At 55.1% G+C, this 23,376-nt stretch overlaps 2 protein-coding genes across 8 annotated transcripts; one reads left to right on the top strand and one right to left on the bottom strand.

The window, feature by feature from the left end:
* Nucleotides 1-307: 307 nt before the first annotated feature.
* On the top strand, nt 308-18,385 carry CIZ1 (CDKN1A interacting zinc finger protein 1). 7 transcript variants are annotated; one of them, XM_070799325.1, is made up of 17 exons: nt 308-427; nt 1,160-1,292; nt 1,523-1,638; nt 3,102-3,173; nt 5,170-5,399; nt 8,051-8,129; nt 8,337-8,445; nt 8,940-9,532; nt 9,793-9,914; nt 10,772-10,969; nt 11,719-11,843; nt 14,286-14,373; nt 14,869-14,982; nt 15,180-15,329; nt 17,285-17,354; nt 17,554-17,675; nt 18,041-18,385. In XM_070799325.1, the coding sequence occupies exons 2-17, from the start codon at nt 1,165-1,167 to the stop codon at nt 18,254-18,256; spliced, it is 2,532 nt and encodes an 843-aa protein (XP_070655426.1). In that variant the 5' UTR covers nt 308-427; nt 1,160-1,164; the 3' UTR covers nt 18,257-18,385. The 7 variants fall into 7 exon arrangements, with proteins under 7 accessions (XP_070655426.1, XP_070655424.1, XP_070655425.1 ...); XM_070799323.1 differs by having other exon boundaries at nt 8,313-8,445; XM_070799324.1 differs by having other exon boundaries at nt 8,036-8,129.
* A 968-nt stretch (nt 18,386-19,353) lies between these two features.
* Nucleotides 19,354-22,821, bottom strand: BBLN (bublin coiled coil protein). The gene is made up of 2 exons (XM_019970921.2): nt 22,622-22,821; nt 19,354-19,833 (listed from the first exon to the last, which is right to left on the bottom strand). Exons 1-2 carry the CDS (start codon nt 22,698-22,700, stop codon nt 19,661-19,663), a joined length of 252 nt encoding a protein of 83 aa, XP_019826480.1. The 5' UTR covers nt 22,701-22,821; the 3' UTR covers nt 19,354-19,660.
* Between the last annotated feature and the right edge of the window lie 555 nt (nt 22,822-23,376).

Raw genomic sequence — 23,376 nt, 5'->3', positions numbered from 1 at the left:
GTGGGGTCTTCGGGGAGGTCGGTTGGGGACAGTGCTCCTCAAAGCCCCCCGCCAAGTCCCCGCCAGACGACAGACCCCCTTCTGGGCGACAGACGGACCTGGGGCTCAGAGCCCTCCCTTCCTGATGCGGAGGTTGCGGGGCGGAGGGTCTGCTCGGTGCCCGGTGCCGGCTCGCAGCCGGGAACCACTCCCGCCGCCGGCCGCGTTGCCGGGTGAGCCGTCTCCCCCCTCCCCCAATCCCCACCGCGCACCGCCGTCCCCGCAGCGTGACCTGGACCTCCCGTCCTCCAGGGGGCGCTGCCCTGGCCCGGCCCGCAGACCGACCCTCCGAGTGGATAGGCCGGGGCGGAGCCGCGGGAAGACACGGGGACCCGCGGAGCCGCGAGCCGGAGCTGCCCGGCCCGGCCCGGCCCACCCCGCCCTGCCGGTGAGGGCTACGAGACGGCAGAGCGGGTGAGGGGAGGTGGCAGTGAGGTTCCCGGGGCGGGGACGAAGTGCGCGAGTCCGGGCACTGTTCGGGGGGACGGCCGAGGACCCAGGGGCCACTCGGATGGAGACTGAGGGCTTCGTGGGCAGGTGGGGACGCCGCATTTGGATGTGATGCTGGATCTGTCGGTAGAGGAAGAGGCTGGTAGAATGGGGTCGGGGGCGGCGGTTGGGTTAGAGTGGAGGGAAGCCTTCCTCCTACTTTGTTCGCGTAAGACAGTCAAAGGTGGCAGCAGGGTGGGGGTGGGGTGATGTTATTGACGGAACGCGCGCACCCGGGACGGGGTGGGAGCATTAGAGGGGTGTGAATGGCCCGGGGCTTGGCTTGTTCTGCACGTGATTGGCCTAAAGAAAGGCCGAAGGGTGGGGTGGGAGGTGTATCAGTGTCAGGCACCGCTCCTGGAGGCACCGGAGTGGAGAGTGGAGAGACGGAGGGCGGGATTGGGCGTTTGGAGGAGGAACTGTTGGGAAGATTTGGAGGCAGTTGGCGGGAGGGTGGTTAAACCTCGCGGCTGGTGGGATTGGAGGAGTACTGAAGGGACGGAGCGCACGCGTGGCGCGCTCTGGGCCTAACCGGGAGGGTAGCCGTGTAGCTCAGTCTGCAGCGCGCGAGGGCCGCGGGCTGGGACTGGGCGACCGGGATCCATCGACCTGACTCCCTCCCTTCTCGCAGCCACCATGTTCAACCAGCAGCAGCAGTTCCAGCAGCTCCAGCAGCAGCAGCTTCAACAGCAGCAGTTGCTGCAGCTTCAGCAGCTGCTCCAGCAGTCCCCACCGCAGGCCCCACTGCCCATGACCGTCAGCAGGTGAGCTCCCCACTGGAGGGCTGGGTGACTCTGGCCCGTGCCTTAGAGTCGCCCCCTTTCCAGACCTTTGGCCCAGGGGCAGCCCTGTCTGAGCCCTGGAGGTCATCAGTTCCCAACCCAAGGAGATTCTCTGCAGTAGAAAGGGGCAGAGAATGGAGGGGAGGGGGGTCAGAGAAGAGGGAGGGTCTGCCTCTCCCCATGACCCTCTGACCCCCGCTCTCAACACACAGGGGGCTCCCCCAGCAGCAGCCACAGCAGCAGCTCCTGACTCTCCAGGGGACCAGCCCCACCTCCCTCCTCAACGGCTCTGTGCTGCAGAGAGCTTTGCTTCTGCAGCAGTTACAAGGTATGGCTGCGGGCTCACTGAATCTCATCCAAGCCACACAGCAACTCTGAGAGGGAGCTACTGTCAATATCCCAGTTTACAGATGAGGGCACTGAGGCTCTGGGAGGTGGAAGTCCCTAGGTTGCTCAGCTGAATGCAGGTCTGTCTGATCACAGAGGAGTGCCCTTGGCCGTGGTGCTAGCTCTGTGGGCGCTACTCAGCACATATTTTGCTGACATTGAGAGATTAGATGATATGATGGATGGAAAGATCTATTTTGACCACCCTCCTTTGCATCCTGTTTGACAGATGAGGACACTGAGGTCCAGAGAAGGGAAGTCATTCTCCCTGGGTCACACAGTATCAGCAATGGCTGAGCTAGATGGAGGCCTGGGCCTCCTGACCCCTGGATCTCTGAGTAGGTGTCTCTAGCCCTCTGCATTAAGCCTGTGCCCTCACCCGGGTTTCTCCACGTGGAGAGTAGTCTTTCAGCTTTTCTTTCCATGATGCTGCTCCCAATACTTCAGCCACTGTGGGAGGAGGCAGGGGTCCAGAGACATGGAGCCAGCTCTTCTTCAGACCTAGCCCCTCCCACAGGGTATCTGTGACATGCTGACTGGTCCTTCAGGGCTGAGCACTATGCTGAGCCCCTTACAAATCCAGTTTCTTGACTCTGCTGACAACCCTAAGGGGAGATACACTCATGGCCCCATTTTACAGATGAAGAAACTGAGGCCCAGGTGTTGATTAGAGGTCTTACTACAGAGCTTTGTTCTGAGACACCGGGCTATCCTGCCTCCCAGCAGGGTATGCAGCCAGGTCAGAAGATGTGATATTGTCACTCTTCAGCCCTCCCGTTGCCACATGGGTGTGGATGATCCTAGGAGCCGGCTTATACATTATAGAGGGATGGATAGAGAGATAAGACCACATACGGAAACCCACAATGTTTACATTTTTTTTCCACTCTTTTCTTTCTCATTTTAAAAGTCACACTTCAAAGAGCAAAAGAAATATTTTAAAAAGAGGACAAGAAAATCCAAATCATATGTAGCCTCACTTCTAAAGAAAAAGAATACCCATTAAAGTGTTGGTATATTTCCTCCCATTTTTTTTCTCGCACAGAATTGGGGCTTTATATATGACTGTGATTACTGATATACATGAAAAGCTGTATTTTGTTTGTTTTTCACTGAGCAGAATGGCTTGTTCATTTACCATATGATTTGACAGTTCTATAAAGATTATTTTTAACAGCTGTTTAATATTCCTCTGGAGGTGTGTGCCCTTATGTCCCTAAACTTTCTCAGCTGTTTCCTTCTTCTACTTCTTTTCTTTCTCTTTTTTGCTGCTTTAAATAATGGGGTGAATATCATGTTTGAGAATATTTTCTTAGAATGGATTCCCAAAAGTAGAATGACTGGGTCAGGGAGGATGGGTGTTTTATGGTTCTTGATAAGTATTGCCAAATTGCTTTCTCAAAGGACTGGACCAATTTGCAATGCCACCAGCCACGTATGACAGTGCCAGTTTCACCATGCCCACGGCAACACTGGGTATTATACTCTTTTCTAATATATATGTGTATATACATCTAGTCTAATTGCTTGGCAAAAAAGCTATATCACTAACGCTTTAGTTTACATTTCTTGGAGTGCTTTTAGTCACATTTCTTAGTGCGCTTGAACATTTCTCTGTGTCTGCTGAACGTTTGTAATTCATGTTGTGACTTGTCCATGTTCTTTGTCCATTTCTCTTTTAGAGTGTGCCATCTTTTATCTCACTGTTTAAGAGCTGGCTGGCGTTCTCTCTGCACATACGTGTATATGTGTTTAAGTTAATGATCACAAAATGCTTAGTAAATACCAGGCACACTTGTGTATTTCACTGAATCCTCATAAAACATTGAGTCAAGCACTATTACTATGCCCATTTTATAGATGAGGGAACTGAGGTTAAGACAGGGAAACTTATTTGCTCAGGGTCACAGAACTTGTACTGTGGAACCTGCATTTGAACCATTTCTCCCAGCACATCTGACCCATACATGCCTGTAACCCCTGGGTTTCCCATCCCAGCACTGGGGCAAGGATTTAAACTGTCCTTTATTGGATCAGATACTTCCCCAGTGCTCTGAATCAGATGAAGTGCCTGCCCTTAAGGAGTTCCCAGGGTGGTTAAGTGGTGGACAGTGGGAAGCGGACAAGGAAATTGTGCAGCTGGCCTGGGAACAGGGAAGCTGGGTTTCTAGGGACAGAGAGAGGGTCTGAGAAGCCCTCTCAAAGGAGAATCACGTAAAGAGGGGAATGAAGGATGACTGGTTATGCAGAGGCAGAACACACCAAGCAGAAGGAAGAGCATGTGCAAAGGCCCAGAGGCAGGCAGACCCAGGCTTGTTTGAGGCAGACCCATGCATGGGAGCGTGTGGCTGGAGCACAGTGGGTGTGTGTGAGAGAACTGCAAGAGAGGGGGTCGAGGGGAGCAGGGCTGGACCTTGCAGAGTGAGGAGTGGGCTTCCTTCCTGAGCATCAGGAAGCTATGGATGGGTTCAGCAGAGGGAGGGGCAAAGTCAGAATGTGATTTTTAGAAGGATCACAGTACAGAGACTGTGGCTGAAATTCACACGTGGGATGAAGCGGCTTTGGAAGGAGGGGCGATAGGAGTGGAGATCCGAAGGGGAGTCAGGCTAGAGGAGGGTAAGGGTCAGGGTTAAGAGAAATGGTGTTGGCTCATATGGGGGAGGGTAAAGAGAGAGGGGAGTCGGGAGGACCCCCAGAGTCCCACCTGGGAGCCAGTGAGTGGACAGCAGTGCCGCTCCCAAAGATCCTGGACAAGCCACTCCTTCACTTTGTGTCTCTGTTTATCATCAGTAGAGAGGATAATAGTTACCCTGAAGGTGGCTGGGTGGTGTGACTAAGGCTGTTTTTAGCAAGTGCCCAGTCACCAAAAGACATTTCCTTTTTTAAAAAATATTTATTTATGTATTTGACAGCACCAGGTCTTAGCTGTGGTCTGTGGGATCTAGTTCCCTGACCAGGGATGGAACCCAGGCCCCCTGCATTGGGAACGTGGAGTCTTAACCCCTGGACTTCCAGGGAGGTCCCCAGGAGACTTTTGATGAGGGGTAGCTGGTGTTGGTAGGAGAGTTATCTTGTTATTCCAGAGACCAATCATCTTGCTGGTTCTCCCTTTGGCTCCTGTGCTGAATCTTTTATATACCTGAAAGTGTACCCTAAAGCATGCATGGGGGTGAACAGAGTTTCTGGGGGTGCCCAAGCCACTGACTAGGGAGGCATTTGAGGAGGGAAAAGGGCCCCTTCCCTCACAAGCTGGAGAAGAAAACCAGCCTGAAAGCCCCCTCCCACCAGTGCTTCAGGTGGGACTGGGCCTTCAGTTCTCATCTCTTCCCCTCTGGCTGCCCTTGGGTGTGAACAGTCCCCTTTGAAGTTATCCGTGATGCCCCCATAATGCTTGGGGGCACTGACCCCTGACCCTAACCTTTACCACCTGACCACAGTTGTAACCCCCCTTCTGCCCTCTTTTCACCCACAGGTAACCTCCGTGGCTACAACCTGGCCACCCCCAACCTGACACCCCCCAGCCTCACACCTCCACAGCTGGCCACCCCAAATCTCCAGCAATTCTTTCCTCAGGCCACTCGGCAGTCCCTGCTGGGTCCTCCTCCCGTCGGGGTCCCCATCAACCCCTCCCAGCTCAACCTTTCAGGGCGAACCCCCCAGAAACAGACTCGGACCTCCTCCTCTACGACCCCCAATCGCAAGGTGAGTGGTGTCTGGGTGCAGAGCAGGTGTGGATGGGAGAGGACACATCTGGGGACCCACCAGCAGTACCCCCTCCAGCTCACACTGGCCTTGGGGCTGATCATAGCCCTCTCTGTGCCTCAGTTTCCTTATCAGTAAAATGATAGGAGAGAGAGTTAGACTTGTCTAGTGTTTCTAAAACTTTAAATGTTTCTGAACCCCAAAGTGATTTTTGCTATATCCGAACACCACTCAAACTATTTATTCCCTTTTTATTTACCATTTCTATTATTTGCTAATACTATTTGCTAACAATTCTCTCTTTTTGAAAAGACTGAGGTGTAATTGACATATAATACTGTATTCATTGTAGGTATATTTTACCAACTTTCTTTAAATCAGCACTGCCCAGTGGAAATTAAATGTGAGCCACACAGGTAATTTAAAAATTTCTGTATCCTGCATCGAACCTGGACTGGCGATTTGTTTCTTATATGATATTATATATGTTTCAAAAGTAATTAGCTCCAGTTAATAAATTTAAATTTTAAAAAAAATTTAAAAAGTAAAAATTTCTGGTAATCACAGTAACAAAGTAAAAAGAAACAGGCAAAATTAATTTTACTCACATATTGTATTTAACCTAATATATTAAAAATGATCATTTCAACATGTAATCGATATAAAAAATGAACAAGGTATTTTATATTCTTTTGAGATTATTTTTTTAATACTAATTCTTTAAAACTGGTATATATTTTATGCTTACATCTCGACTCAGCTTGCCACAATTCCAGTGCTTGAAAGTCAGGCACATGTGCCTGCTGGCTACTGTCTGGGGTAGTATAGCTTTAAATGAACACTGCTTTTCTGTTACATTTATTTAAAAAAAAAACAATCACTATCTGAAAATTTTTTTAAAAAAAGCAACACAGTAACAGTAACTCTGAATAAATCCCCAACCATAGAAGTAAAAGAAAAGTGACTGGGGTAAAACAATGTTATAAAATCCTAAACTCTACCAGGTTGCCGGAGAAGGCAATGGCAACCCACTCCAGTACTCTTGCCTGGAAAATCCCATGGATGGAGGAGCCTGGTAGGCTGCAGTCCATGGGGTTGCGAAGAGTCGGACACGACTGAGCGACTTCACTTTCACTTTGCACTTTCATGCATTGGAGAAGGAACTGGCAACCCACTCCAGTGTTCTTGCCTGGAGAATCCCAGGGACGGGAGCCTGGTGGGCTGCCGTCTATGGGGTCGCACAGAGTCGGACATGACTGAAGTGACTTAGCAGCAGCAGCAACCCTGTTGCCAGCTGAAGTTTCTGAACCTTTAGTGAGCTCTCCCTGACTTGAGCAGGAAGAACCAGGGAGGTTTTCAAAGGAAATAATATGCTCCCTATGTCTGTCCTGTCCCCGGATGTCCAGACAGCTCCTCACACACACCACATTCCTGAGAGTACCCCAATTGGGAGAGGGGGCAGCACCCACCTTTTCTGGCTCTGACACCACCCACATCCAGAGGTGAGGCATTTCCCTCCAGAGAGGGGTCACAGCCTTTGACCTTCCAGTTGAGCCTGCCCTAACATGGCCCTGTCTAGTGTTTACCTTCTTGCCCCATTTTACACATGGGAAGACAGAGGCTCAGAAAGGAGGGTGGAGATTGTCCTGGGCTGCAGAGCTGTCCAGGCAGACCAAGAGTCCGGCCCTCCTGACTCTCAGACCAGTGCCTGTGTCATGCAGGGTGAGCTGGGTAGTTTCCGAAGGGCATGGAGCCCTGAAGTGGTGCATGTTTCCACTCACTGCTGGTCCCTTGGGCTTAGTAGGAGAGAGGGAAGCGGCAGGTGGACCCCTGGGGCTCCCTGGGGTACCCTGGAGCCATCCGGAACCGTGTTCACTTAGCAGATGTCTGTTAAGGCCTGGCAGAGGACTCTCTGGGGCAAGAAGGCATCTGGCCCGGCTCTCCTGGAGATCCTGGGCTGGGAGGAGGTTGGTAGTGATGACAGGACCTCAATATACATAATTCTCCAGCTGATGAATGATGGCCGTGGGAAATTCCACAAAAAGGAAGTCCAAGGCCCCGGGGAGCCTGTACTATGGGTTAGGAGGGCTTCCTGCAAGAAGCGCCTTTGAGGCCCTGGGAGAAGATCCAGGGCTTTGGGGAGCCAGAGAGGCCACCGTGGACACAGAGAGGAGAGGGGGCATGAGAGCTGAGGCTGGAGGAACAGGCCTGAGGTAGGGGCCAGACTGTGCAGGGGCCTGGGGAGGGGAGTTAGTTTCAGGCTTGGGGTAAGGAAGGAATAGTCCAGGGCTATGGGAAGTCATGGCAGGATCTCAGCCTGAAAGAGACAAGAGGCACGATCAGGTCTGCATTTGAGAAGGGTCCTTCTGGCTGCTTCGTGAAGAAGGTAAGGAATCGGGGCAGCATCATGGACCTGGAGGAAGTATTGCGTCGCCCAAACCTGCATTTACTTAACAGGCTGGCAGCTAGATGGAACTCCTGGACGTGATTCCCGGGGTGTTGAGGGTCTTCCCTTGGCAGCTCTGGGGCCAGGCTCCTTCATCCCCTGGAGCCTACATGTTGGAGCTGCTCTTGAGCAAGGGGGTATTTACTGGGGTGGGTGGCAGATATCAGAAATGGTTTCTGAAAGGAAGTAGGATTCTTCTTCTCAGACGACGCCTGTGGAGGACAAATCGGACCCCCCAGAGGGGTCTGAAGAAGCCGCAGAGCCCCGAACAGAAACACCCGAAGGTGAGGGAGAGAGGGAAGCTGCTGGTCCTTTGGAGGGATGTGGGTTGGGGGGAGGTGGGTGCGGGGAGCAGCCATGGAGGCAGATCTGGGAGGCAGGGCTCTTATAGGGGGTGGGGGGAATTGTGAGACCAGGCCCCACCTCCTGGAACTGGGAGCTCATACGTGCTCCACCTGGCATGGCAGTCTCTCACCTGCCCTCCATCCCAGACCAAGAACCTCCCCAGTGCCCAGATGACATCGCTAAGGAGAAATGCACTCCAGCACTTGAGCCTGAATCTTGTGAAGCCTCTGAGCCGCCAGCTAAAAAGTCAAAGAGGTAACTGAGGCTGAAAACCTGCCTGGTACCCAGGTGTTCTCTACCCTCATTCCTGCAAAGGCAAAGGGTAGGGGTAGGTGGGGTGAGATCCTTCAAGGGAACAAGGCAAGGACCTTGGTTTCTGGCGTCGGGGGAGGTCAAACCTAATTTTGCATCTTGCCTGGGAAGGCCCTTGGCCAAATGGACTCTGGCTTCTTCACTGTGACTGGGCCACGGTGAGGTGAGGGGGCCATTGTGGAGGGGTGAAAATGTGTACTTGGAACCTCAGAGCATGGCCAGAGGGTAGGCAGGCTTCCAGGGCCTTGAATACATACTAGCAAGCTGTGGGAGGTGGGAGCAAGTGATCAGTTTGCTTAGAGGAAGCTGGGACCTGGAGAGTCTAAGGGGCTTGCTTGTACATGGCAGAGCCAGGACTGGAGCCTAGGTCAGGGCCTTTCTTGGGAGCCCCTGGGGCCAGTTGGCAGACATGAATATGATCTTCTGACCCTTCCCAGCTCAGAGGAGCCCACAGAGAAGGGGCCCCCAGGGCAGCTGCAGGCAGAGGTCCGGCTGCAGACCCGGATGATGGCACCCAAGCAGACACAGACACCCGAGCTGCTGCCTGAGCCCCTGGAAGCCCACGTGCAGCCACGATTTCAGCCCCGGGTCCTGCAGATCACAGCCCAGGTGCAGCCACAGACGCTCCCCGTAAATGCCCAGGTGCAGCCAAAGCTACAGAAGCGGGCACAGACGCAGACCTCTCCAGAGCACTCAGCACTGCAGCAGGTGCAGCGGCAGCCGCAGGAGGAGGCAGAGCCACGGCGACAGGCGCAGCCGCAGCCCCCCAGGCACGTGCAGCCGCTGCTACAGAAGCAGGCACAGACGCAGACGTGCCCACAGGTCCAGGCGGAAGCACAGCCGAGGCTCCAGCCGCCGGAGCAGCCACCCAAGCAACCTCTGGTTCAGTTACCGGTGCAGCCACTGGAACCAGCCCAGGGACGGCCTCAGACTCAGCCACAGGTGTCAGTGCCAGCGTCAGAGAAAGCCCCAGTTCTGGTTCGCTCTGCAGCGCTGGAAAGATTGCCTGATACAGTAGAAGCTAGAGCAGGTAAGTGAGCAGTGACTCCCAGCCGGCCCGGTGATGGGACTTGCTCTGCTGGGACCCCGCTCCTCCCCCAGCACTGTCCAGCCCTGACTGGGTGCCGCCTGGTACTGAGGGTTGGGCTTGGATCCAGGGTTCTGGTCCATGTGCAGTGGAGGCTTCAAGGTCCTGGCCGTGGGCAGAGAAAGTGGCTCTCAGGCCCACATCCCTCAGGGCCCCGGTGGGAGATGGACTGTGGGAAATGGAGCACGCCTCTGTCATTTCAGGCCCAGAGGAGGCCCCACCAGAGCCAGGGGGCGCCCAGGCCAGCGTGGGGGAGAGCCAGGAGGAGCTGACCGGTGGCCTGGATGTGGCAGAATGTGAAAAAAGAGCGAGAGAGATGCTGGGGGTGGGTAGAGATTCTGATGAGGGCTGCACTGTGTGCCCAGTGGTGGGATGGCCTCCTTCTGCCCCAGCCATGCCCCCCCTTCCCGGGACCCCTGGTGTTTCCCCTCCTGTGAAATGTGACAGCAGCCCTCCTCCTGGGTTTGCGGGCAGACCAGATTGGGTTTGACAGTGTTCCTCAGCTCTCATATGGGCCTTTATGTGCCTTTGCTCTGACAGTCTGGAGGCACTTTTGGTGATAAGGGTCCCTTCCAGCTTGCTCACCCCAAAACTAGAGCCCCCACATGAGTTACATTGCTCCATCGGAGAGAGCGTGGTGTGGAAGCCTCCGTCTGGGGCCTGGGGCCCAGTCCTGCCTTCCACTTTGTGCTGTGTGCTAAGTCGCTTCAGTCCTGTCCAACTCTTTGCGACCGTATGGGCCATAGCCCACCAGGCTCCTCTGTCCATAGGATTCCCCAGACAAGAATGCTGGAGTGGGTGGCCGTGCCCTCCTCCAGGGGATCTTGACGCAGGGACTGAACCTGCATCTCTCGTGTCTCCTGCATTGGCAAGCGGGTTCTTTACCACTGGCGCCACCTGGGGAGCCTTACCGAATAACTGTGGCCAAGCCCCTTCCTTGCCTTGCGTCTTCGTTTCTCCATCTGTCACAGGAGGCAGGGAGAACTGAGGGGGACATGGGTTTTTGAATACTGACTGCAGTGCTGCCTGGCTGAGCGAGCCTGGGTGATCACCTAACGGCTCAGAGCCTCAGTTCTCCCACCTGTAAAATGGGCTATCAGGAGGGCTCCTAGAAGTTTAGCACAGGGCTGACTCACCATAAGCGCCCAGCTGGTGGTAGCTCTGCTCCTGCTCCCCGTGCAGGTGTGGGGGGCTGGGGGATCCCTGAAGGTCACCATCCTGCAGAGCAGCGACAGCCGGGCCTTTAGCACCGTACCCCTCACACCCGGTCCCCGGGCCAGCGACTCTACCTCTGCCACCCCTGCGGCGGCCAGCACACCCTCTAAGCAGGCCCTTCAGTTCTTCTGCTACATCTGCAAGGCCGGCTGCAGTAGCCAGCAGGTACCCTCCGGTGGGGGGGTGGGAGATCTCGTGGGCGGGTGGAGGGTTTGGGGGCTGTATGTGATGCCCAGCCTGCCTTTCCCAGGGCTGCCTCTGTGTCCACTTGGGCCCCCAAGCCCCACCTCCGGCAGCTGTACCTTAGATCACAAAACATCTCCGGACCAGCCCAGGGGGCAGGGTTTCAGAGTTGGGTGGACCTGGTGCAAATCAGCCCTGATTGACTATGTGGGTTTTGGAAAGTGAATTCCACCTTCCAAACTGAGGCATTGGTGCCTCGGTTTCTGCATGCATCAGAAGAAACATTTAGAACCCACCTCTAGAAAAAGAAAAACTGCCTCCCAGAGGGGTTCTGGGGATTCAGCAACTTGACATTGAAGTCATGAGTCGCTGGGCTAGCGCAGAGCGAGTGCAGCCTTAGTAACAGCATCACACTGGTGCGATTACTGTCACTATTGTTAGCACTGCCCCTCTGTGCCTGGCCTGAGCAGAGCCACGGGGACCTGGAATTTGATCACACTGCTCCTCACCTCGGAGGTGCTCATGGTCTCCAGCGGGCGCAGAGGCTCTGGCTGGCATGTGCTCACTCTGGGCCCCAGTTTACCATCCTTCTCTGGCCCATACAGGGTCATGAGAGAGAAGTCCTCCCGGCAGCAGTGGGGTGGCCAGGAAGCCCAGGTTGGAGGCCTCCTCTAGCCCCAGTGTTCAGGGGCTCACTCCTCACGCCCCTTTCTCGCTCCCGCCTGCTGCAGGAGTTCCAGGAACACATGTCGGGAGCCCAGCACCAGCAGCGGCTCGGTGAGATCCAGCACATGAGCCAAGCCTTCCTGCTGTCCCTGCTGCCTGTGCCCCGGGACGTCCTGGAGAGAGAGGACGAGTGAGTGGGGGGGTCTCAGAGGCTCGGGATGGTGCAGGGGAGGTGGTCTCACAAGCCAGCCCAGGCATAGGGGACCCCTGATCTACCATCCACAAGGTCTTAAGGCATTAAGATCGCCCTCTCCCAAATACTTCTTCACTAACTGTGTGGCCTGGGCCCTCAGTTTTCCTTATCTGTAAAATGGCCTGGCGAGGGGTGTAAGGCAGGAACTCATGAACTAGACAGCCTCTATGTTTTTAAAGAAAACTTGTATTTATTTATTTCTGGCTGTGCTAGGTCTTTGTTGCTGCATGCAGGCTTCCTCTAATTGCAGCAAGTGGGGCTACTCTCTGGTTGTGGAGTACGGGCTTCTCGTTGCAGTGGCTTCTTAAACAGCAGGGCACAGATTCCCTAGAGCATGCCAGCTTCAGTAGTTGTGGCTCGCGGGCTTGGTTGTCCCATGGCCCGTGGGATCTTAGTTCCTGGATCAGAGGTTGAACCTGTGTCCCCTGCATTGACAGGTGGATTCTTAACCCCTGGGCCAGCAGGGCAGCCCCTAGACAGTCTCTTAAGGCTCTATCCAGGCAGGAACAGTTTGACCCCCTATGTGGGAGGGAATTGGGTTGTGGCACAGACCCCCCACTCCCCTGGCATATGTGCTGCCTCCGACCACAGGGCCTGATGGTCAGGTGGGACCTGCTCATCTCATGGGCTGAGATTAGAACGTCCCTGGGTTTTCTCCTTTCTTAGTCATGGGGGCTTGCTCCATTAGAAATGTCAGCCCTCCAGAGTCTGGGACTGGCTCTTGGGATGCTCAGTGGGCAACCACTGAGGCCTGCAGGAGCTGGGAGGCCTCAGCAGTGAGAGAAACAGGATGGCATTGGCTCAGTCCATCCTAGGGGACGTGGGCTCTGTCTCACCAAACAGCTGCCACTCAGCTCCAGATTTCCTGGTTTCTCAGAAGCATCTAGAAACCGATTTGTATGTGAATCTCCCAATTTCATGATGTTAATAGCTAGTTCAGAGTTAAAACCAGAACAGCAGACTTCCCTGGTGGTCCAGTGGATAAGATTTCACCTCCCAATGCAGAGGGTGTGGGTTCAATCCCCGGTTGGGGAACTAAGATCCAATGTGCCTTGTGGCCAAAAAACCAAAACATAAAACAGAAGTATTGTAACAAATTTAATAAAGACTTTAGAAAAATGATTCACACCCCCCCAAAAAAAAATCTTAAAAAAATAAGAAACGAGTCCTGTGGAGGCCAAATCAGATCCTTTCCCTGGTCGGATAGGCCCTGAGTCAGTGGTCAGGGGCTCCGCCATGAGGATTTACAGAGAGTCACAGCTTGCAGCTCCCTGGGTGGGGTGAGGGGACAGGAAGGGCCCTTGGGTGGCCTCTGCTTGCATTCCCTGAGTGACGGGGAGCTCTCTCTAAAGGCTGCGTCTCTGTTAGCTGGTCTCAGTTCGAGCGGAACTTCCCTGTGGCTTTGTGGGATGTTCTCCACCCTTAAGCCTCCCCTGGCTTGCTGACCTAGGAGTTACACTTGGGCCAAATTAGCATAAAGCCAGGAGAAAGGTGACACAGAGATGTTCCTTGCAGAGTTCATGCAGTGGTGAAAACATTTACTTGGAAATGATCTAAAATATCCCAAACTATGGACTTAGATCAGTTCTTCCACTTGGTAGGAGAACTAATAATATATAGGACAACGGCAGGGAATTGCTGACAATGTGGAAACATATGCCTGATGCAATGTCAGGACCAAACAGGATCCAAAATTGCATTTGCAGAATGAGTTTGACTATATAAAAATAGATCTTGCGACAGAATGCAGAGCTGTAGCCCAAGCTGTAAACAAGCTTCAGGTGGAGAAGATTCGCTACACTGCGTCCTGACACTGCTGGATCCTGACTCGGCCCCACCCAGAATGCGGCAGTCCTTCCTTTGGGCTGTCTGTCCTTCCCTCACAGTCAGAAGCTCTGAACTGATCCCCTGCCAGACCCCAGGGATGCCGGGGTGCTGTGAGGGCAGAGAGGGAATCAGGTCCTCTCAATCCACTGTGCACAGTGCTATGGCAGTGGGACTTTGGGGGTCCCAGAGCGGGGCCTGACTTAACAGGCATGGAGACAGGTCCTGGAATTGGGGAAGGGCTCAGACAAGCTCTGGGAAAGACAGGGCATCCAAACTGAAGGATAAAGAGTTCTCAAGGCCAGATATTTTCAGCTCTGTCACCTGTCCTGGTGGCCTCCTGGTGTCCCCAGTGCTTCTAAATCTCATCCCTCCCACCGAGTCTTCTCTCTTATTCTTAAGCATTCTTCTAGACGAACCCTAGAATCCATTTGTTAAGGTTCCAAAAAAACCCGATTCTGTTGGACTTGTATTCCATTTATGGAGCATCCGGAAGAGCGGCTGTCTTTCCAACAAGAATGCGGTGTCACACATACTTGTTTTGATTGTCATCAGAGAGCCTCCACCCAGGCGCTGGTGCAACACCTGCCAGCTCTACTACATGGGGGACCTGATCCAGCACCGCAGGACGCAGGACCACAAGGTACCAGGGCGCCCCCGCCGCTGGCGGTAAAGGCACCGCGTGTGTGGTCTCCAGGCCCAGGGCTGGGGAGGAGGGAGCCCAGGTTGGAAGCAGAAAGTAAACGTCAGTCTTTGTCCCTGCATGGCTGTAGCTCGTGATGAGTCAGTCATGTTTCCTCTCTGGGCTTCAGTTTCCCATCTGTCCAGTGTGGGCGAGGCACCATCTCACCCCGCATTCAGCCTCGGGGCTCATGGGGTCCTCTGGCGCCTGCCCTGTCTGTCTTCTGACTGTCCTGTCTCTCTGTTGCCATCCGCCATCCCGTCTTGTGTTTGCCCGTGTTCTGTGGAGCACAGTCTGCTGATTGCAGAGTGGCCTGACTCTAACCCTAACCCTGAGACTGGAGGTAGCACACCTGAGGCCTTCAGGTGGGGGGTGGCGTCTTGCTGGGCCCTGCCCGCTGCACCTGGGAACACTGGCCGCCCCCACTGCCCACTGGGCCTGCCTTCCATTCCTCAGTTCGCCAAACAATCCCTGCGACCTTTCTGCACCATTTGCAACCGCTACTTCAAGACCCCCCGCAAGTTTGTGGAGCACGTGAAGTCCCAGGGCCATAAGGACAAAGCCAATGAGGTAACCCCAGCTCCCTCAGAGGACAGGGGCCCAGAGCGGCATAGAGCCTTGGGCAGGGCCACACAGCAGTTGAGGGGTATTCCAGTCCAAATACATAGCAGGGCTGGAGGGACTGGAGCTCTCTGGGGTGTGAGGTGCTTGGGGTGTCACATTGTGGCTGCCCAGAGCTGACCTGAGCCCTTACCCTCCCCGGGAAGCTGAAGACACTGGAGAAGGATATAGCCGGCCAAGACGAGGACCACTTCATCACGGTGGATGCTGTGGGCTGCTTTGAGGGCGATGAAGAAGAGGAGGAGGATGACGAGGAGGAAGAAGAGATCGAGGCTGAGGAGGAATTCTGCAAGCAGGTGCTTGGGGAAAGAGGGCATGGAAAGGAGGCTGGAGGCTGGACTCCCAGACCAGGAGAGACCTCCCCCTACCTCCCAGGGGCCAGGAGACGCTGTGCTGGCATTTGCAAGCACAAAGACATGCCTCAATCTAGTATTATTAGGAACCGTTTTCAACATGACAGTGTGTAAATATGCATCATGACGACGGTAGGGTGGCAGGTGAAATACGCAAGGTCTTGAAAGCCTGCTTGAAATTTTTTCTTGTGTTGCGGAAGAGAAAGGTGTCCTAGGCCAAGAGAATAGCATCGCAGAGACATGGAGAGGGGAGCTACGTGGTACATATGGGAAAGTCCGTGAAAGGTGATGATGGTGATGATGATGGTGGTGAGAGCAGTCAACTTTATTTTTTTTTAAAGTACTTATTATCAAGTTCTTTACAGAGAAAGCTTGCCAGATTGCCCAATTTTTTAAATAATTTTATTTATTTGTTAATGTTTGCCTGTTCTGGGTCTGCATTGCCGCATGGGCTTTCTCTAGTTGTGGCGAGTGGCGGTTCCTCTCTAGCTGGGTGCACAGGCATCTCACCGGAGTGGCTTCTCTAGTTGCCGAGCACAGGCTCTAGAGCGCTAGGCCTTCAGTAGTTGTGGCACGCGGGCTTAGTTGCTCCTCGGCATGTGGGATCTTCCTGGACTGGGGATTTTTTATCACTGAGCTACTAGGGAAGCTCTCAACACTTTTTTTTTTTTTTTTTGCCATGCCACATGGCTTGTGGGATCTCAGTTCCCTGACCAGGGATTGAACCTGAGCCATGGGAGTGAATGCCTGGAATTCCAACTGCTAGGGTACCAGGGAACTCCCGCAGTCAACATTTGTTGAGCACTTACTATATGCTAGGCGTGTAACCAGGCACTTTCTTGGCAGAGTCTCACCCATTTGGATGCGAGGAAGCGAGACTCCACAGCCTGTGCTTAGAATACATCAGCTCTGCTCTCTCCCATGAGTGAGGAGCTGGAGGAGCTTTTCAGTTTAACAGGTGTTTCTGGAGCACCTGTTCTGGGCCAGGCCCTGGTCCTGGATACCAGGAATACCCAGGACCAAGGCCTGGCCCCTGTCCTCATAGAGCTTTCCAGTCACAGTCCAGGGCGGTGAGGGGGCAGCCAAAGAGGGCATGCACAGAGGGGCTGTGGATGGAGGGTTGCAGGCGTGGCCTCCAGGCCTAAACAAATTGGGGGTGATGCCAGCTTTGCTGCTCAGAAATCAGTAGTGGCATGACCTTGGGCGAACCCGTTGGTTTCTCTAAGCCTCCGTTTTCTCTGCTTAGAAGTAATAGTCCCAGCTCAGACTGTAAGGAAGGGCCACAGCCTTGGGGGTGGTCATCATTTTTAGAGGCTGTATTTGTTTGCCTGGTAAGTGGTGGAGGGCACTGCTAGGCATGGCCTTGTCTGGAAGGGGCTCATGTCGAGCAGGTGACCACCCCGCCCAAGACTGTGGTCTCTGCAGCCTCTAGGAGCTGGCAGGGGTTCATGGTAAAGGCTAACCACGGCTTGGGGCTCACCAGGGTTCACCACCCTACTCCTCCATCAACCAGCTGGGTGACCCTGGGCAAGTGAGTTAATGAGCCTGGGCCTTAGTTTCCTCATATGTGAAGTGGGTGAACCATAGAAAGTTGTTACGAGGATTCGATGAAATGCCACGTGTGATGTGTTGGGCATGGATTATGGCCACTGTGGGAACAGGAGGGCTTCCCGGAGAAGGGGACAGATTGAGCTGCACCTGGAAAATATAGATTGGGAAGGGCACTCTGTGGGACAGGCCCAGCACGGGCAAAGGCCTAGAGGATGCCACCCACAGCCTCCTCCTGGAAATCAAGGGGCTGGCACTGAAGAGCATGGGTGGGTCCAGGCCCCGCCTGTGTTTAGGAGGAAACTAAGGGAAGCCAGAACCAACCGGGGCCCACACTGCTGTGTTTCCAGATGAGATCCAGAGACATATCCATAGAGGAGTGGAAAGGCTCAGAGACCTACAGCCCCAACACCGCATACGGTAAGACCCCGGCCCTGATGCCACCTGCAGGAGCGGCGGGCCTCGGGTCCCAGTCACAGCGTCCTGGCCAGGTAGCCTGGCCCCTCGTCCTGGTCTCTTTGCCCACCTGGAGGGTATTAGGGGAGGCTAGGCCCCTAGGTTGGGGGGAGGCACCAGTCTGGCGTGGGGATGTGAGCGCTTAGACCCTGCTGTCCTTCAGGGGTGGACTTCCTGGTGCCCGTGATGGGCTATGTCTGCCGCGTCTGCCACAAGTTCTACCACAGCAACTCGGGGGCGCAGCTCTCCCACTGCAAGTCCTTGGCCCACTTTGAGAACCTGCAGGTGAGTCCAGCTTCCCGCCCCGCTCCGCCCTGCCCGGGGGGTCAGACTGTCCGAGCTGATGGGAAGAGCCGGTGGCCACCTCCCTTCTAGGCTTGGCCTCAGCCCCTGGGCACAGCCCCCAACGAGAGGCTCTACCCACAAAGGGAATCCAAACCAGGTTGGGGCCAAGGTCTTTTTGCAATTGTTCTGGAGCGGGTGGTGCTGAGGGATTAGCACTAGAGGTCCGCCCAGAGAGGCTGAGCACGTCACACAGGATCACACCGCATGTCCAACGTTGTCTCAGCGGGGCCAGGGAAGCAGCCTGTGGCCAGGAGCACGCCAGGTGGGGAGGAAGCCCGGACCTCACCTGCACTTTCTGTGTCTAGAAATACAAGAAGGCCAAGAAACCCAGCCCTACCACCAGGCCCTTGAGCCGCCGGTGTGCCATCAACGCCCGGAACGCCCTGACCGCTCTGTTCACCGCTGGCGGCCGTGCACCCAGCCAGCCCAGCACCCAGGACACAGCCAAAACCCCCAGCAAGGTGATGCCCACACCCCCTCGGCCCCGACTGCCCCGGCGCTCCAGACGCCTCAGAACCTGATGGAGGAAGCACCCCATGCCCGCCCCATCTCAGTCCCAATCGGCTAAGCTTTTTAGGAGTCTGTGTGGAGACTTTGATATGGTCGGTATTTTTACTGAAAATCCAATAAAGGAAGGAGTTTGGCCTGTATAGTCTCCACCAGCATTTCTGTCTGCATGGATAGGGGTAGGGGGGCCCTCAGCCGGCTCCCAGCTGGCGCCCAGCCTCTGCAGGTAGTGAGGAGGAACAACTGGAAATCTGAAGACAGGGTCCCTCACCAGGGACTCTGGGAGTATGAGGTATTTCACCTCCTGAGCCTCAGTTTCCCTCTTAAGCATGTACCCAACCTTGGAAAGTACTACCTTCAAGTAAGATCTCATTTAATCTTCAGTGTCCCCAGGAGGGAAGTCTTGTTGTTATACCCAATTTACAGATGAAGAAACTGAGGCCTAGCAAGGTCCAGTGCCTGCAGAAAAGGTCATACATCTGGTGACAGGCCAGGATTTGATCCCAAGCCTGAGCTCTGGACCCCCATCCTGGCCTCTCTCCAGCTGGACCTTACCAAAGTTGGTGTGGGAGTGGGGGGGTCCTCACTGCTCAGGCCCTCTGGCTCCAAGTTCATGTTCATTAGTGGAGGCCCCACCCTTCTTGTCAGGAGACCTTATGATGAATCATCAGTGAGTGGGGCCCTGGCTGAGCAAGCTCTTTAGTTCTACTTCCCCATCTGGAAGGACCCTTAGAGACAGACAACCAGACCAGCCCTGTGACTGGCCAGATGGGGAGACTGAGGACCAAGACTGAGGATCAACAGCCAGAGGGCAGAACCCAAGGCTGCACAGCATGTCTTGGTGAAAGGCCCTAGAGCCCAGAGAAGCTGAGCACATCACCCAGGGTCGCACAGCATGGCCAATGCTATCTCAGCTGGCCTGGGGAAGCAACCTCTGGCCAGGAGCATATCCAGTTGGGAGGAAGCCCTGACCTCACCTGCACCTCTGTGCCCAGAAATACAAGAAGGCCAAGAACCCCAGCCCCATGTGATCAATGCCTCCACTGCCCTGTTCACCTCTGGCAGCCACTGGGGTGCTCATCCCAGGATACAGAAGAGAGAGGAGGCGCAGTTGTGTTGGAGACCCGTTTAATGTGGACACTCATGGCCTGGGCAGAATGGGGAGTGTCCAGGAGTTGGACAGGCAGGCATGGTGGGTGAGCCACTGGCCCACACCTGGCTCCAGGAGGGGATGCTGGGAGGTGGGGGCTGGCCTAGGCACACCAAAGGAAGTACCAGAAAGGTGGCCTAGGCAGGCAGAACCCCCAGGAGATCTGTCAGCCAGCCCTTGAGAAAGTATCTAAGCCAGGTGGTGAGTGTTCAGGCCAGAGCCTGAACCAGCAAGGCAGGGTTGGGGCCTGGCGGGGGGCTCCCAGAGCCTAGGGGCTGGCATCGCTGGGGGTCTCCCCAAGCTGCTGCTGGAACTCAAGGCGTGTCTGCCGGTTGGATTCAAGCAGTTCCTGGAGGCGGGCATGGAGGTGGTCATTTTTCTCTTCCAGGTGGTCCAGACAGGAGTTGATCTGGTCCAACATGGAGTTGATGGCAGCGTATTCTGGAAGAAAGGGGAAAGACAGTCAAGGTCCCATGTTTCCTCAGGGCTCCCAGGCACCCTCCCCACCACCACTATGTGCCAGCCTGTCTCTAAAAGGGCTTCGAGCAAGTCCCTACTCCTCCTTGAGCCTCACTGTCACCATCTGGAAAATGGGTGTATATCAAAATAAGAAAGGCATTGGAGAAATAGCTTAGTGTGCCATCTTTTTCTAGGGTTAGGGTGGTCATAGGGAGGTCAGGCAGACAGTGCAGCCTGGGCAGTCCTGCCAGATGCCAAGTCTCTCTACTTCCTGCATCAACTGCCTAGAGGCCAGAGCCCATGCGCCTGAGTCGGGCAATCCAGGCCTCTGTCCCCAGGCAGACCCTACTCTCTAGCCCTGCTTGGCTCCCCTGCCCTCAGAACAGGGCTCCTGGCAGACTCCCAGGCCCTGCTCCCTTCTCTCACACCTGCCTTTGCCCACCTCAGGCCCCTTGAACCTGCTGTGGCCTCTGCCTGGAGTGTGCTGTGTCCTCCTCTGTCTGTCTTCCCTCCTCTTCTCCTGGAGGAGCCCCACCCATCCTTCAAGTGTCAGCGTGGATGTGACCCCAGCCTGGGTCAGGCCTCTATTCCTGACCCCTTGCTCTCACAGCTCCATGGCCTTCACCTCCAGCTCGACTGCTGTGATCAGGTGCCGGTCTGTCTCCTCCAGCCTGTAGTGAGAGCTCCGTGAGAGGGGGCTTGTGTCCACTGCCGTCCCCCAGTGCCCTCACTGTCACACGGTGAGCATTTGTTGAATGAATGGATGAATGAGTGGAGCCTGACTTTCCAGCCTTCTGCCTTTTCTCAACTGACCCTGCCACCCTGAATGCTTCAACCACAACAGCCATTCAAGGACCAGCTCCAAATGCCTCTTCTTCCAAGAAGCCTTCCCTGGTCTCCATCAGAAACCATCACTCTCTCCTCCACTGACCCGTCTGATCTGCCTCTCTCAGCAACACATTGTCTCTTAGGAGCCAAGGTCTGGGCCTGTGCCCACTGCAGGACCCAGTTCTGAGCCAGCCCATGACTCAGATACACCCAGATGCCAGCTTGGGACAAAGGGGAAGTGGCTGGCGGTGTGTGGGAATGGCCAGTGTCAGAAAAGTGTCTGGGATAAGGGTGCAAAGGTGTCTGCCTTCTGGGGGAAGGGCACCCATTGCTCAGTTGTCCTAACTCACAGAGGACAGAGTCCTGGAAAGCCTCTGTTGGATCTTAGAGTCCAGCTCCCTTGTGGTACAAATGGGGAAACTGAGGTCCAAGAAGGAAGAGACCTGCCTAGGGTCCTGCAGCTGGTTGGTGGTGCTAGCGGAGCAGGGGCCCTTGGGTTTCAGTCCCAGTTCCTCTCCATCCCGGCAAGTTACTGCACTTTTCTGGGAAAAGGGGACAAAGTGGGTTATTATGAGACATCAAATACATATATCAAGAACTCAGGGTCTGGCCACAGCAAGCACTTAGTAGATGGTCACTATTAGCAACATTTCATATTCTGGTTAAGAGACCCAAGTGGAGAGGAGGCTGGGGAGGAGGGTGTCTCCACTCCTGGGGCTGGGCTTTGTCTGAGTCAAGTGTCAAGGGTACCTCTCAGTTCCAAGTCTTTGCCTTCCTTCCATTGAGGACACCCTCCTCCTCTATGTCCTAAATCCTGTCAATCTGCCAACTTCCACTCAACATGACTCCCGGGAGGTCCTTCCGGATGCCCCATCACAGCTCCCAGCACCTCACCTGGCTGCTCTTCACCAGCAGTGGCCGGGGGGAACCTGGCAGCCCACAGCTTACCCCATTCACTCTACCTCTTTATTAATAAAAATGTAGATCTTGAGTGAGGAAGTATTCTAAAACTATTGTGGTCTTGATGGATGGGTGCACAACTCTGTGAATATCCTAAAACCCACTGAATTGTACAATTTAAATGAGTTAATTGTATAGTGTGTGAATTACCGCTCAATAAAGCTGTTACCCAAAACAAAGCCAAAAGCAGAGTCTATACTTACCCCGCATTTACTAAGTCCTGACCTCTAAGTTAATACGCTCATCTTTATTACACTAAAGGGACTAACCATTTACAGAACACTTGCATGCTTGGAGCCTACTATTCATTCGTTTTCTCATTTAACCCTGATACATCTCAATGTGGGGGGACACTAAACCATTCTTATTTTACAGATGGGGAAACTGAGTCTCCAGAAGGTGAGAAGGGAGCCGATCTTTCTCTCTCCCCAGCCTCCTACCTCCACCCCCACTCCTTCCCCCGCGCAGTGCTGTGCAGGCAACAGGATGCTGGGGAAGCAAGTCACATTCGCCAGGGCTCCAGACCACTACCAGCTAAAAGGTGGCTGGGGATGCTGACTCAGCAGGGCGGCACGCCCACCCTGATAGCCTCCCGTGCTAACCCAGGAGGGTCCACACCCAGCTCGGCGCCCTTAGGAGTCCCCATCTCCACAGGGGCTGAAAGAGGTGGCTGAAGCAGGTCCTAATCCACCCCCTCCCCCCAAAGCGAGTGATCCCTGAAGCAGCCTCAGTTTCCTCATCTGTAAAACAGGCTCGGCTGACCACAGTTCTCCAGGGCTGCGGTTTCCAGGGGCCAGCTCGCAGGTGCTCGCCCCGAATTTCAGGAAAGCGCCTGCAGCTCCGGACCCTCCCTGGGGCGGGGGATGGGAGGGCTCTGCAGTTTCTTCCCGGCCCCGATTCCCCCTCCCAGAAGGACACCCTCGAGAAAGCAAACGTAGCTTCAGCAGCTCCCCCCACGCCACCCTACCCTACCCCGAGTCACCTGCTTCCCCGAAGCCGTCTTCCTCGCCTTCCGCGCCCGCCTCCACCGGCGTGCCCAGGTCCCCGTTGGGGCCCGACATTGCGGGCTCGGGCGCCGCAAGGGCCGCGCGAAGATGGAACGCGGCGACGGTCTCGCTGACAGCCGGCGCGGGGCGGAAGGCGGAGGCGGTGAATGGAACTCCGAGCCGGAAGGGTGGAACGCCGCCGCAGAACGCGCCGGGGCGGCCGGGAGCCGCCCCCAAGGCGGAGCCCGGAGGCTGGAGCTCCGCCTCCACGGTGCCCTGCCCCCAGAACCCCGCCCCCGGCCGAGCGCAAGGCTCCGCCCCCACAGAGCCCCGCCCACACTCTGCCTCACAGTCGAGCTCCGCCCACTTTGGCCGGTTTCCCAAGGCCCGCCCGTGTCCTGGCGGCCAAGTTGGACCATCCTGGGTGACCCCCAGAGAAACAGGCGGTGGAAGCTCGGCCTTCACCTCGGGCGAGCGACCTGGCACGAGGGCAGGGCAGCTGGGACCCCTATTCTTCCCTAGCTAGCCGGCGCCACCCCGTGGGCGAAATCGGAGACGCGTTTCTAAGGCCCCAATGTATAGAGCCTATAATTTTTGCAGTAGTCATGTATGGATGTGAGAGTTGAACCATAAAGAAGGCTGAGCGCCGAAGAATTGATGCTTTCGAACTGTGGTGTTGGAGAAGACTTGAGAGTCCCTTGGACAGCAAGGAGATCAAACCAGTCACTCCTAAAGGAAATCAACCTTGAAT

The sequence above is a fragment of the Bos indicus genome, chromosome 11 (assembly GCF_029378745.1).
Source record: "Bos indicus isolate NIAB-ARS_2022 breed Sahiwal x Tharparkar chromosome 11, NIAB-ARS_B.indTharparkar_mat_pri_1.0, whole genome shotgun sequence".
Lineage (NCBI taxonomy): Eukaryota > Metazoa > Chordata > Mammalia > Artiodactyla > Bovidae > Bos > Bos indicus.
The sequence above is the reverse complement of the archived record's forward strand: the minus strand, read 5'-3'. Positions and strand labels throughout refer to the sequence as shown.